At 59.5% G+C, this 13,737-nt stretch overlaps 1 protein-coding gene across 2 annotated transcripts; it reads right to left on the bottom strand.

The window, feature by feature from the left end:
• Positions 1–279: 279 nt before the first annotated feature.
• LOC114201369 (keratin, type I cytoskeletal 42) lies at positions 280–7,417 on the bottom strand. 2 transcript variants are annotated; one of them, XM_028094021.2, is made up of 8 exons: positions 6,911–7,417; positions 4,611–4,693; positions 4,330–4,486; positions 3,009–3,170; positions 2,287–2,412; positions 1,805–2,025; positions 672–721; positions 280–550 (listed from the first exon to the last, which is right to left on the bottom strand). In XM_028094021.2, the coding sequence occupies exons 1-8, from the start codon at positions 7,397–7,399 to the stop codon at positions 453–455; spliced, it is 1,386 nt and encodes a 461-aa protein (XP_027949822.1). In that variant the 5' UTR covers positions 7,400–7,417; the 3' UTR covers positions 280–452. The 2 variants fall into 2 exon arrangements, with proteins under 2 accessions (XP_027949822.1, XP_027949823.1); XM_028094022.2 differs by having other exon boundaries at positions 280–544.
• Positions 7,418–13,737: the final 6,320 nt, after the last annotated feature.

The following is a 13,737-nucleotide window of genomic DNA, read 5'->3' as shown; positions in this document are numbered from 1 at the left end:
AGGAACCCACGGGCTGATTCTTAAGAAACTTTACCAGCTTGATGGGCTGCCCCACCCCTTTGCCCTCACTCTGCTGCCTTCTCTCTGGCCCTCCCAGGAGCCCCAGGCCTGGAGGAGGTGGGCAGAACAGATTGGCCCGTGACAAGGGGCGTCCAACCACTCCACAAACCATCTTCCTCCCCCAGTCCCTCAGCACACACTGCCCTACGCCAATGGCCAGACCAGATCACACGAGGCATTGAACTTCAGGCAAAGCTTTAATAGCAGTCACTGGGGCAATTCCAGGAGGCCCCCTCGGGGAGGGGCTGCAGAAAGCAGATACAGAAAGGCAACTGCATTTGGGTGGTGGCCCAGATGGGCACTCGGGGTGCGGCAGTAGCATGCTGGGAGCCCGAGGCGATGGGGCTACCCCATGACCCTCGAGGCTGGGCCGTCACAGGTGGAAAGGGGCCTCAGTGGGTGGAGCGGTGGACCTGCTCTCGGGAGGAGACCACCTTGCCGTCCTGGACTTCTTCCATTATGGTGCGCACCTGGCGGGTGGTCACTGTGGCTGTGGGCCATAGAGGAGGGAACACAGGGAACCTCAGGTCAGAGCCCCTCCCCCAGTCTCCTGCACAGAAGGGTCCTCGGCATCTCCCACTCCCTCCAGGCCAGATGGGGCAGGCTCTTACCTTCCCGGGTGGGCTGTGAGATCAGGGAAGAGGAGTACTGGGTGGCCAGGCTGCAGGGAGGGAGAGGGGGGCCTGTCAGGGCAGGGGTGCCGGCACAGAGCCCGGTCCCCTGAAGGAAGAGCAGCTGGGGAGGTGTGGAGCAAGGGGAGAGAGGTCCCGGCAAACCAGAGAGAAATCACAGCTGAGAATACACAGAAAAGATTAGCAGCCACACGGGTCAAAGGGCACAGGCCTAGTTGGCAGGACAAAAGAAAGGGGACACCCCAAAAGAGGACCCAGGGACATTTTGTGACTAACCACAGATTTACAAGGAGAAGCTGAGCAAGAGGTTTTTCCATATCCCAAAGGGCCCAACAAATAGACTCTATTAAAGCTTGAGAGACTGTGGTTAGACTATAGGTGGACCGCACTATCATCGGGAAGGAAAAAGCTGGAATGCATGACTTAGCGTGGAGGCTCCAGGACATTCTCAGCCACTTGAGAGTAGGGCCCTGATCTACCCTCCCAGCTCCAAACCAGATCACCACCCACCCTGCTCTTTCTCCCATGCCAGGTAATGGCATCACCAACCACACAGTCATCAGAACCAGAAACCCAGGGTCATCGTTCTCCACTCCTGCATGTGGTCACTCACCACGTATTGCATCCTGCCAGCGAGCCATGCTCACCCCCACATTCAGGCAACTAGCCCTGCTGTTTTTAACTACAACACATCCTCTTCACACACCACCTTCCTCTCCCCGCCCTCCACCGCCGCCTTGCAGTAGGGCTGCTCTGGCCGGACTCCCCACTCCAAGCCTCCTGGCAGGTCTCCCTGACCCCATCAGCTCCCCTCTGTCGCATTTCTCCCTATGCAGCCAGAGTGAATGTTCTAAGACATCTTGATGATAGTACCACTCCTCTGTGCAAAATCCCTCCATGGCTCCCCACTTCCCACACGATCTAGTCCAGATGCTTTCATTTGGTCTTCAACGCTCCTCAACAGTGGGACCCCAGCCAGCGTTCTCGGTTTCACCTCCTGCAAACCTCTGCGCCTCCTGGCCTTTGCCAGGGCTGTCCCCTCAGTACAAACATCCCTGCCTGGATGCGGCGGCCCCCGCCGAAGCAAGCGCGTGCCCCAGGGCCCCGCTCACTGGGCGTCCTCGCCCTCCAGCAGGCGGCGGTAGGTGGCGATCTCCTGCTCCAGCCGCGTCTTCACGTCCAGCAGCACCTGGTACTCCTGGTTCTGGCGCTCCATGTCACAGCGCAGCTCACACAGCTGCTGCTCGATGCTGCCGATGAGCCCCTGCAACTGGGCCAGCTGGGCCCCGTAGCGGGCCTCTGTCTCCGCTAGGCTGCCCTCCAGCGAGGCTTTCTGTGGGCCAAAGTAGAGGTGGCCGGGTGAAACCAAGTGTGACCCTTCTCCAGGGCGAGGGCCCAGAAGGGGGACCCCCTGTGTGGGGTTGCGGGTGCAGCCAGCGCCCTGGGGCAGTAACGAGGGCAGAGAGGGGCCCATGTCGCTGAGTGTGAAGGGACAGGCTGGGTGGGGAATTCAGGTTCTCCGAGTGGAAGTCTGCAAGGCTGGGCCCACCCTTGGGTGAGGTGTACAAGCCAGGGAGGGGGTCGGGGGTCCTACCATGCTGAGCTGGGACTGCAGCTCAATCTCCAGATTCTGCACGGAGCGGCGGAGCTCCGTGATCTCCGTCCGGCTACTCTGCAGGGCCTCGGTGTCGGTGGCCACCTCCCGGGTCAGCTCCTCCGTCTGAAAGGCAGGGCGGGCGACAGGGGCTGGAGAAGGCTTGCAGAGGTGAGGCAGAGGACAGGGTCCACCCCTGAGCCCTGACCTCCCAGACCCACTCACCGCCCCCCCAACCTCTCCCAGGCTCCTGTGGGGCCGCAGACACACCTGCACACAGACACCCTCTGTGCCCACCTGGCACTTAGCAGATGCATCTCGCTTTGCATTCGATACTCCCACTGAGCACTGCTCAAAGACAGGAACTAGGTTTTATTCTTTGTGCCTATTACTGTCCTGGGCACTGTAGCTGCTCAGTGTGTGTCTACTACGGGCATGAGTTATTCATCCAAACGCACACACACCTACAAATGTGCTGGGAGAAGTCCTAGACAGGGATGACGAGATCTGGATCCGTTCCCCAAGCCACGGTGTGGCTTGTGTGAGCTTGAGGCCTCTCTGAGCCTCCCATTCTGCATCTAGACGTGAGCAGTGGGTCCAACTGGTTTCCAAAGGTCCTTCCAGCTGGGACAGCCTGTGGATCTACAAGTTTTCCAGCCCGTACCCGACACCCAGCACACGTATGCACACGTGTGCACACTTGCTTACGCATGCCCACCCACCTTGCTGAAGAACCAGTCCTCGGCGTCCTTGCGGTGCTTCTCGGCCATCTTCTCGTACTGGTCACGCATCTCGTTCAGGATGCGGCTCAGGTCCACACCAGGGGCGGCATCCATCTCCACACTGACGTCCCCACCGTTCTGACCCCGCAGGGCGTTCATTTCCTGGGCAAGAGGAGAGCAGGAGCTCAACCAGGGCCATCCCAGAGAGAGACCCCGGGGCCTACTATCTCTGCCTCAGGGAGACAGGTACAGATGACAGACAGACAGAGAGACAGAGACAACCCAATGGTTCCTCCCCTTGAAGACGGAGGCAGATGTGACTTGTCTCAAACACGCAGGGCTATGAATATGGACCATCTTCCCCGACACGCACTCGGGGATGGACTTTGCCCAGTTCCAATGTGTGCTGGGCAAGGAGAGATGCTAACTCCCCAGCATGTCAGGGGATAAGCCAGGACAGTCTCACTCACCACCCTGACTGCCTGCCTTACCCCCACCACCAACCACACAGGACGGGCACAGAGAAAGCAGCCCCATGTTGGTATCGGCGTGGAGCCAGACCTCATTAGGAAATGTTACTCTGCTGGGGGGATGCAATCCCTATGACCCGCCTCAAAGCCAAGTGGAAACACTTTCTGGGCTTCTGCTGCTCTAAGATTAGGCTCCCCTAGCGCAGGCCAGCCCAGAGGTCAGCTGAGAAGGAAGCAGTGGGTTCATCAGTCCTCCTACAGGGTCTGGGATCCCCATCCTTGGGTTGAGCCTTAAGGCCCCTAGGACCGCAAGATTCTCTGAAAAAGGGAGCTGGGAGAGGTGGTAAAGTGGTGGCCTCAGACCTGGGTGTGGTTACGAGTCAGATAGACCTGTGTGGCTCTGGATAAATCCTTTAACCTCTCTGAGCTTGTTTCTTTACCAGTAGAGGGAGGAAAGAGCACCCTGCCCCCAGCACCACTGTCAGTATCAGCTGAAATAATTGCCATGAATCACTTGTAATGTGCTGAGCAGATTTTGTTGTTGTTATGACTATCACTATTACAATTAATTAAAGTAATTAGCATACATGTTCTTAGGCTGATTTGCTCATTAGATAATTAACTGCCACCACTCAACAGACTGTGCCTTGAGGGACAAGGGCAGTATCTTTGCAGGGAGAGGGCCCTCCAGGCTTCATGCAGGGCCCTCCGAGGGTCTCCCAGGGTCAGGGCCAGGAACCCACCAGAGATGGGCGCTGGACTGAGGGTGTGGCCCTTGCCCAGGAGGATCTGGGGGCCCCGGCCTTGCTCCTTGTAGGAGTTTGTCCTGCATTCCCCAGGGCCCGCCTCACCTCCTCGTGGTTCTTCTTCAGGTAGGCCAGTTCCTCCTTCAGGGTCTCGATCTGCATCTCCAGGTCAGCTCTGGCCAGGGTCAGCTCGTCCAGCACCCGGCGCAGGCCGTTGGTGTCGGCCTCCACACTCATGCGCAGGGTCAGCTCCGTCTCATACCTGAGAAGGGTGGAGGCATGAGCCAAGGAGCGCCCCAGGACAGCCCCTTGGACACAGAGAGCTCTGGTGCCTGCGCCCAACCCACCACCGGCCCCCGGGGGGCAGCCCCGAAGCCCAGACTCACTTGGTGCGGAAGTCATCAGCTGCCAGGCGGGCGTTGTCGATCTGCAACACCAAGCTGGCGTTGTCGATGGTGGCCGCCAGGATCTGGGGAGGCATAGTGGGCTAGGTGAACAAGCACCGTGGGAAGGCCCTGCAACACCCTCCTTGCAGCCCTTTGGAGAGTGGGCCAAATAGAGGAGATCTCCCCCTCTGTGCACCCTGCCGGGGGGGCTCCCAAAATGGTGGGAGCACAACACCCAGGCACAGGTAGCCATGAGGCCAGGAGAGAGATCCATACATATTCACCCCTCTCCTGCCCAAGCTGCATGGACTCACTGTCTCTTCCCCAACTAAACTGACCTCTAGGCTCAATTGCCACCTCCTCCAGGAAGCCCTCCTTGACTCCCCATCTGGGTCCCTCCTTCCAGTCACACCTCCTCCCTGCCCATCTCTTTCACTGCACTTCTCCCAACTGTGATATTTCCATGATTTCTTTGGTTATTTCCTCCAATGGACTCTGCACTCCAGGGGGACAAGTCCTCATCCGTGACCATTCTCTTCGGAATCCCTAGCCCTGGGCAAAGTACCTGGCCCACAGGAAACATTAGTTTAATTAAGCAACCAATTAATTAATTAGTAAGATTACGACCAGCCCCACCTGAAACCTGGAGCAAAGTTTTCTTTCACCACAGGGTCATCTGAGAGGTTTAAACGAGAACAGGGAAGGGGCTCTGGAGGGAGCAGAGGGCCGGTTGTTATGACTACTGCTGTCATTGTGTGAGAAATGCCAAGAGGCTCCACTCAAGAGACGTTGGGTGGGAGGGGGAGAGGGAGGCCCCTAAACGCTGCCCAGAGGGAGGAGAGAGATCTCGGTGGAGGTGGCAGATGCACTAGGAAGAATCAGGACGCTTTTAAGGCTGCAGGCTGACGTGCAGAGAGAAGTAAGAGGAGGCAGCCCCAGCAGGCAAAAGTCGCCCCAATAGCCTCATTCTGGGCGTCTGAGCCCCCTTGACCTGGGTCAGGCCCTGTTTCCAGAGCGAGCCCAAGGGCCAGTTTGTTACCCATCCCTGGCCTCAGTGGCCTACAGACCCGCCTCCCACCCACTTCCCTGCTCAGGAGGCTGATTGGGCCTAGCAGGGGCCCTTGTGAAAACCCCCGACGGGTGCAGTGACTCAGAGGGGTGGAGGCCTGATGCTCCGTGCACTGGGGGTTGGTGGTGAGCAGCTGGTTGACCCCAAAGCTCGGAATGCTGACTCACCAGGACTCCCCTGGGTTCCCCACTGCTCGGGCCAAGCCCGGTATCTGATCTGGCACTCCCAGGAGCTCTGATTCCAGGGGGCAATTGCAGGAATTCCCTTCCTGGCTGAGGTCCCGGGCAGGAGAAGGCAAAGCCCCTCACAGGGCAGCACCCGACCTGGTTCCTCCACCAGGGAAGAGCAGGCCCCAACCTGGCCTCCCTTAAACATCCCCACATTTCTTCGTACTCTCGCCTGCCTCTAGGGGCTATGGCACCACAGGACCCTCTAGGGGCAAGGCTTGTGCAGAAGACCCACATGCCACGTTCACAGAATGCCAAGGCCCTGCGCTTAGAGGTCATGAGCATGTGGGTTCATGTTGTGTTCTTCGGACTAACTGAGAGAAATGCCTTCCCCTGGAAGCTTCCAGTCTGAGTAGGAAGACATAGCTCCTTCCCTCAGGGACCCCCAGAGTGACCATTATGGAGAGAGTGAAGAGGACCTACAACGAAACCACCGGCGAGAATATGCCAGAATCCGTGAAATCAGCGCAGTGAACAGAGCATAGATTGAACCACAAAGTGTTGAAGGGACCCCAAGATCTGGGGATAAAAGGCAAGTGCCACCCATTCAGGAGGGCTGCCTGGAGGAGGTGAGACAGGCAGAGAGCCAGAATGGAATAGCAAGAAGGAGATCTCAGCCCTCTCAGCCACGCCAAACTCACCCACCTCTGTGCCTTAGCCCACACTGTTCTCTGTACCGGGATTGCCCTCTGCTGCCTTCAAGGTTCTGAAGCCACCCCAGCCACTCCTCCATCACTCACCCCAGATACACCCCCCACACACAAAGGGAGAACTCCAGTCTCCCTGCATATAGGATGCCCTCCAGTCCTGGGACCTGGGACTGGCACAGGACTGGGTTCCCCAGCGAGTGAGAGAAGAGTGACTGAATGAATGAACAAATGAATGAGGGAGACCCAGGGCAGAGAAGAAATGTTCCAAAAGGTTCAAAGTTGGGAGGGATCCCAACTCTAAAGCAGATACTAAGGACAGAGGGCAGAGGGCAGGGAGCTGCCTGACCCACACACCTTGTCCCGCAGCTCCTCGATGGTCTTGAAGAAGTGGCTGTAGTCGCGGGCGGGCCCGGGCCCCTGCTTCTGGTACCAGCCACGGATCTTCACCTCCAGGTCGCCGTTGGCCTCCTCCAGGGCGCGCACCTTGTCCAGGTAGGAGGCCAGGCGGTCGTTGAGGTTCTGCATGGTCTCCTTCTCACTGCCCCCCAGCAGGGCGTCCGAGGCGCCAAAGCCAGAGCCGAAGCCCGCGCCGAAACTGGAGCCGAAGCCCCCACCCAGGCTGCAGGTGTAGCCCCCGCCATAGCCGCCCCCCAAGCCTGCCGAGAAGCGGGATGAGGTGACCGACACGTTGCCACAGCTGCCACCTCCCAGGAGACTGGGGGCCTGGCAGGCGCCCCCAACACGAACGGAGGACATCTGAGAGAAGCCCCCACCGGGCACACACAGGCCCTTGACGGAGCCGGAGGTGGAGAACTGGCGGATGCTGGTGGTGGTGGCAACCATGGTGTCCACAGGTCAGGAGCAGGGTCTGGTCTGGACAGAGACCCCAGGCAGCCCTTTATAGCCAGGCTAAAGGGGGGCTGGGTCCCCAGCCCTTGAAGTCAGAACCAAAACCCCAGCCATGTAATTTGCTTCTGTACCAGCCACCCAGGGCCTAGGGCTCAGGCTGGACATGCCGAGTGCGTCCCCGGGGACCCCCTCCCCTGCCTGTTCCTGGCCTGGGCAGGTGGCCTCTTAGCAGCCCATTGTCTTCAGAAACAAAGGTGGTGTTGGAGCCACAGCCCCAGGGTAGGGTGAACCTCCGTCCTCAGCCTCAATTAGGCAGCTGAGCTCATTCTTGGGGGCAGTCCGGAGAACCCAGCCCTGGGAGCCAGACAGGGCCTGGAACAAGGCTCCACAGGCCTGGAGCCCAGAGGCTGGTCTGACCCCCCAACCAGCATTCCTAGGCCCCAGGGAGAGGGTGGAGAGATTCAGAGTGACACCCTCTCCCAGGTACAATGTGGCCCTGAGAGAGCACCCCTAGGCCTGGCGGGGGGGGGGGATTCCGCCTCTACCCCCCAGCTGATGAGTCCACATCTGTGGGAGGGGACACAGGCCCTGGCCTGGGGGATCGGGATCTGAGGGCAATGGACACTGCCACTGGCCTGAGGGAGCTCTGGATCCAAGCCTTACAGGAAGTCAGTTCACAAGCCTCAGTTTCCTCATTGGTAAAATGGGGATAATTCCTGCCTCCCGTGGTCTTTGAGGGAATCTGGAGAGGTGGGGGCATCGGGGAAGCTGGGGTCAGGGGTCTGAGACCAGAGGGGAAAGAATGAAGCAGAGAAGGAAAGCCACTCTCCAGGGGCGCCCTGGAGGAGGTGAAGCAGGATCCGTACAGCTCGGTGCCTCCGCTAGCATGCCGCGCCCCGGGGAAGGGCCGCCCCAGCGAGGGAGCAGGGCCACCCCACATCCTGGCAACTGGCTCCTGCCCGTGCCCAACAAGAGATTACAGCCTAATCTCCTCGGCACTAATGATTTAGGTGCTGCCAGGCCACTGGCGTCGGCACCAGGCCTGTCTGAATGGGGAGCTTCCAGGAGTGGCCAGGGCCTGAGGGACAGGCAGGGGAGGGCGAACCTGCCTCCTGTGCGGGTGGCCTAGGCTCTCAGCCCACACACGGGGACAGGGTGAGAGGGACGTTTTCCCTGCGGGCCTGAGCACCTATGTTGAGGCTAGACTGCAAGAAGGACTTCCTGCTTAGAAAGTGGGGGACCTCTCAGGCGAAGATGTTCTCCTCGCTTGGGAAGTGGGGACAGCGCAAGCTATCTGGGAGAGAGGGGGTGAACCCCAACCTAACCCTGCTCCGGCCCTACCTGTGAATTCTGGGGGTCCCCAGGGTTGCTAGGGTGGGAGGACGGAGAGGGGGTTCGAAGCCGAGGCGAGGGAGCAAGACCGGACCACCAGGATTCTCTCAGGAGGTGAGACATCAGGGAGGACTTCCTGGCCACCCAGGATGGTCTCCAGGGAGGACCTGGGGTTACCAGAGTGGGCCAGGGACAGGCCCTGTACCACCTTATCAGCCTCTCACAAAGCAACACTCAGTGCAGACCCTACCCATCCCTGCTGGAGCCACACTCCCAGGGACCCCTCTCCCCCAGGAGCTGAATGACTTGCTCCCCTGAGGCAGGCCTCACTGGGTGTCTGCCTTTCACACTGAACCTGGAACACAGCCAGGGGCACCGCAGTGCCTCCTCCTAGATCCCACAGCTCAGACCTCACCCTACCTCCAAAGCTCCCAGACCTTAGTCTTGAGCCCCAGTTTCAGGGAGCAGAGAGTTTATGAAGCTTCCTTCCTCCCTCCAAAATCACCAAGGCCTCACCTACCATCACCACCATCTATCTGGCCCCCTCAAGCTCCCTCCCGCCTGATGTCAGACTGCATGCCACGGTCTGGGCTTGTTCCCCCACAATGGTGACTCCCAGGCCCTTTGTCTCTGCTCTCCAGAGAGAGATCCCCAAGGGCACCCCAACCCAGAAAGGCCTCCCATGCTGAGTGAAAGGGCAGAGTTAGACCCCAGAAGGCCTCCCTGGCCCTCTGGAGTGCATGAATAAATCTGGCCTAAGAAGACCTGGACATTCCTCCTACACAGCTCAAGGACAGCCCTCACCACGTCTTCCCAGCAGTGTGGAGAGGAAACTGAGGCACACGGCACTTGAGTGGTGAGCAGGCGGGTGAGGTGGCTGGGCTTTAACAGCAGAGCCAGGGCCCCAGCAGCTCCCACTCTCCCTGCGAGGGGGGAGGAAGGTCCTCTCAGCCATGACGCCTCCTGCCCGGGCTTGTCCTCCACCCCCGGCAGGGAGAGGCCCCTGGCAGCCAAGCACCAGACCCACAGCCCCTGCAATCGTCAGCTGCTTGGCCCACACGGAGGATGAGAAGAAAAGGAGGAAGAGCTCCAGCCCCAGAGGCTGCTGGGAGTCAAGCACAGTGGCAGAGGCAACCAGAGGAGGAAGCCAGGGGGTGGCTGGGATAACAGCCAGAATCCCCCAGAGTGCATTCATGCCAGCCGAGGCTTGGCTAAGCCCACAGGCCCTGGGTCTCCTCTCCAGAGGTTGCTGAAAAGCCAGTGTGCTCACAGGTGGAGTAGAGACAGGCCTTGCCTCAGATTTGAGCAGAACCAGGGTGTGGGGAGAGGGTTCTGTGATGTTGATGGAAGCCTCAGAGTGTAGAGTAACCTGGGGGCCCTGGTATACAGTTGACGTTCAATAAATGCACGTTAAGGGGCGCCTGACTGGCTCAGTCAGAAGAGCATTCGACCCTCGATATCCAGGTCATGAGTTCGAGCTTCACGTTGGGTGTAGAGATTACCTAAATAAACTTAAAAAAAATAGATGCATATTAATACTGACAAAGGTCATACCACATCAGCCCAGCTGACCTTGGCTCCTATAGCTCCCCCGGCAAGCATTAACTGTCACCCCCTTGGACAGTGCCCACCCCCCACCCCACCCAGAACTGAGGGCACTGCCTGGTCGCAGCAGGTGCTCTAAAGGGCTTGTTGAATCGTTCGGAAGATGGAGGCTGGGCAGTGATGACTAGGGTGGAGACAGGGACCCGAATAGGAAACATGGCCACCTCCCCTCTCCACCAAGGAAAAGGGTCCATATCAGGTGAGGTCAGGAAAGTGAGGGACCCAGGAGTCCAGGGGTAGGCTCCCCGCTGGGACCTTGGCTTAGCTGATGAGGAGAGGGCCCCAAATCCTTCGGGGGTCCCAAAGACCTTCCCTCTACCCGCAGACCCCTGCCACTAGGGTACCTGTCCGCTCCTCTCCGCGTACTACAGACTCGGAGACCTCCTCACCTCTCCTCTGTGGGGACCTGGCCTGGGATGGGAGAGGCAGGGCCACCGAGGAGCCCACAGGCCCCTGCCTGGCCAGCAGGGCCTCAGCCACACCCGCCCTCAGGTGGAATCTTCCTCTTCCTCTGGCCTTTCCTCCGCCTCTGTCCCAGGACCCGAGGCCCCAGGACCACCCCACCCAGATCCACCCACGCAGGGTTTTTGTCTAGCTCCAAAGAGAGCCCCACCCTCCACTCCAGGGGCTGTGGGAGATGGGGAACATTCTCCGGGCTCCTGAAAGTCTACTCCCAGTTAGAAGAGTCAGAGGTGGGGGGGGCCCCAAGTGTCCCCTTACACACCAGGGTCTCTGGGTGCTCTCTCCTCGGGGACAAGCAGACTCAGCCACCTCCCTCTGACTGGTTTCCAGGAACCTCCATCCTGGGATGGACCCATCACAGCACCCAGAACACCTCCCCTTTCCGGGAAGAGCCACATCAGCTGCCCAGGGCCCCTCCCCAAAAAGGACCCAGAGGCCTGAGCAGCCCAGATAGGACCCAGGCAGGAAGACAGGGCAAGGGAGGAGGGCCTGGGTGGAGAGGAAGTCTGGGGAGGGGAACCCCGGGCCTGAGAGAGGCGTGTGCGGGGACTCTTGCTGCTTCCCGCGGGCTAGAAGGCTCCAGCCCGACAGGACCGACTTCTCCCCTCTGCCCTTCTCTCCCTCCTTCCCTTTTCCTCCCTCCCTGTCCTTCCCTCCTCTCCTCCCTCCTTCTTTCCACTCCCCCTTCCCTGGCCTGAGGGCAGCAGCCTGGGGCTCGCACCCCCTTCCCCACGTTACCTTGCACACTGCCTGAGGGGGCGCTAGAGCCTGAGGAAACACAAGTCAGATCCTGAAAGGGCTCCCGGCTCCTTCTAGCCTTCCAGACCCACCTTCCAGGGCCCTCGGGCCCTGCCCCACCTGCTCACTCTGTCCTTTACCTGAGAGGCCAGTCGCTCCCTATTAATCCACACCCCTTTGTACCTAACGTTGAATGCTCTAGAGTGATCTCCTCCAGGGGTGAGTGTGGCCCAGTCTCCCAGGGAGAGGCTTCGTCTCTCCCCTCAGATCGGACGCGTCCTCGCAGAAGCAGCTGTGTCTCCCCCGTGAGACTGGGAGCTGGCCTGGGCTGGGGGCTGTGTCTCCCCCGTGAGACTGGGAGCTGGCCTGGGCTGGGGGCTGTGTCTCCCCCGTGAGACTGGGAGCTGGCCTGGGCTGGGGGCTGTGTCTCCCCCGTGAGACTGGGAGCTGGCCTGGGCTGGGGGCTGTGTCTCCCCCGTGAGACTGGGAGCTGGCCTGGGCTGGGGGCTGTGTCTCCCCCGTGAGACTGGGAGCTGGCCTGGGCTGGGGGCTGTGTCTCCCCCGTGAGACTGGGAGCTGGCCTGGGCTCGGGGCTGTGTCTCCCCGGTGTGCGCCCAGGGATGTTCTGAGCATGGCCTTCCCCCTTCTTCCTTCCCTTAACACGACCAGCGGGGGAGGGGGGTCTCTTGGCTCTTTGTTTTGGTGAGGGGGGCGGGGGCGGGGGGAGATGACCTGGGTGGGAAGACCAGGGGAGGGAGGCTCATAGGAAAAGGACCAGGGGAAGAAAATTAGAAGAGAATGGGGAGGATCGGGGAGGAGGCTTAGGGGAGAGAGGACCCCAGAGACGGGTGTTGAGGACCAGGGGAGGATGAAGGAAGGAGGACTAAGGGAGAGCAAAGCAGGAGAGGAGCAGAGGAGAGAGAATCATAGAATGGCGGGTAAAAGGCAGGTGGGGGACTTCAATCCCAGTGTTCCCAACGGAGGAGGTGCACACTGGGAAGGGAGGTTATCTGTCCTTCCCAAGGGCGAAACAGGAGGACGGAGCAGGAGCACCCCTGCACAGAGGCCTGGGCTCCATGGAATAGTCTGCCCAACCCGCCCCCCACGTCCCACCAGCTCCTCCCCATCAAGCTCTGCCTGTCCCGGAGCTGCCCCAACCCGCTGGCCAGAAGCCAGCTCCCTCCGCTAAACCTCACAGCTCCCTGGTCCTGCTGCCTTGCCTCGGGCCCCGGGGCCCCCGGAGGCTTGTTATTTAACATTGCGGGGGTGACACACTTTCCCCAGCAAGGCGCTTTCAGGGAGGAACTGCAGCTCCTGATCGTCAGACCCGGGGTCTGATCACACACATTATCTGTGATCAGAAACCCAAGTCCATGGGACACCTGGGTGGCTCACTCAGCTGGGTGTCTGCCTTCGGCTCAGGTCATGATCTCAGGGTCCTGGGATCGAGTCCCGCGTTGGGCTCCCTGCTCAGCGGGGAGCCCGCTTCTCCCCCTCCCTCTGCCTGCCACTCCCCCTGCTTGTGCTCTCTCTCTCTGACAAATAAATAAATAAAATCTTAAAAAAAAAAAAAAGAAGAAGAAGAAGTCCAAGTCCAAGGGCCTGAGGTCATTGGAGACTCTGCGTAGCCTCGGGCAACTCACATCTCTTCTCCCAACCTCAGCTCCCTCCCTCATCTATAAAATGAGGCCACAAGGCTTCCATGACAAACTCGTGAGGCTGAGATGAGGTAGTATGTCATAGCAGTTGGCCCTGTGCCTCGCTCGTACGGGGGACTCAGTAAGGGTTCAATGACTCCAAAGCTGGCTAGTGAAGCCTCCCAGCCGTGGAATGTAACCCTCCCCTCCCTGTGCTAGGCAGAACAACGTACCCCAAACATGCCCACATCCTAATCCCCAGAACCTGGGAATATGTACGGAAGGTGGCAAAAGGGACTTGGCAGATGTGGTTAAGAAACTTGCAATGGAGGGTCGCCTGGGTGGCTCAGTCGGTTAAGCCTCTGCATCGGCTCAGTTCATGATCCCAGGGTCCTGGGATTGAGCCCCGCATCGGGCTCCCTGCTCAGCAAAGAGCCTGCTTCTCCCTCTCGCTCTGCTCTCTCTCTCTCTCTCTCTCATGTGGATGCTCTCTCTCTCTAATAATAAATAAATAAAATCTTTTAAAAAAATAGATAATAGGTGCATGTAAAGGTTTTA

The sequence above is a fragment of the Eumetopias jubatus genome, unplaced genomic scaffold, assembly GCF_037043125.1.
Source record: "Eumetopias jubatus isolate StellerSeaLion01/CBP00866 unplaced genomic scaffold, mEumJub1_p1.0 scaffold_10, whole genome shotgun sequence".
Classification (NCBI taxonomy): Eukaryota; Metazoa; Chordata; class Mammalia; order Carnivora; family Otariidae; genus Eumetopias; species Eumetopias jubatus.
The sequence above is the reverse complement of the archived record's forward strand: the minus strand, read 5'-3'. Positions and strand labels throughout refer to the sequence as shown.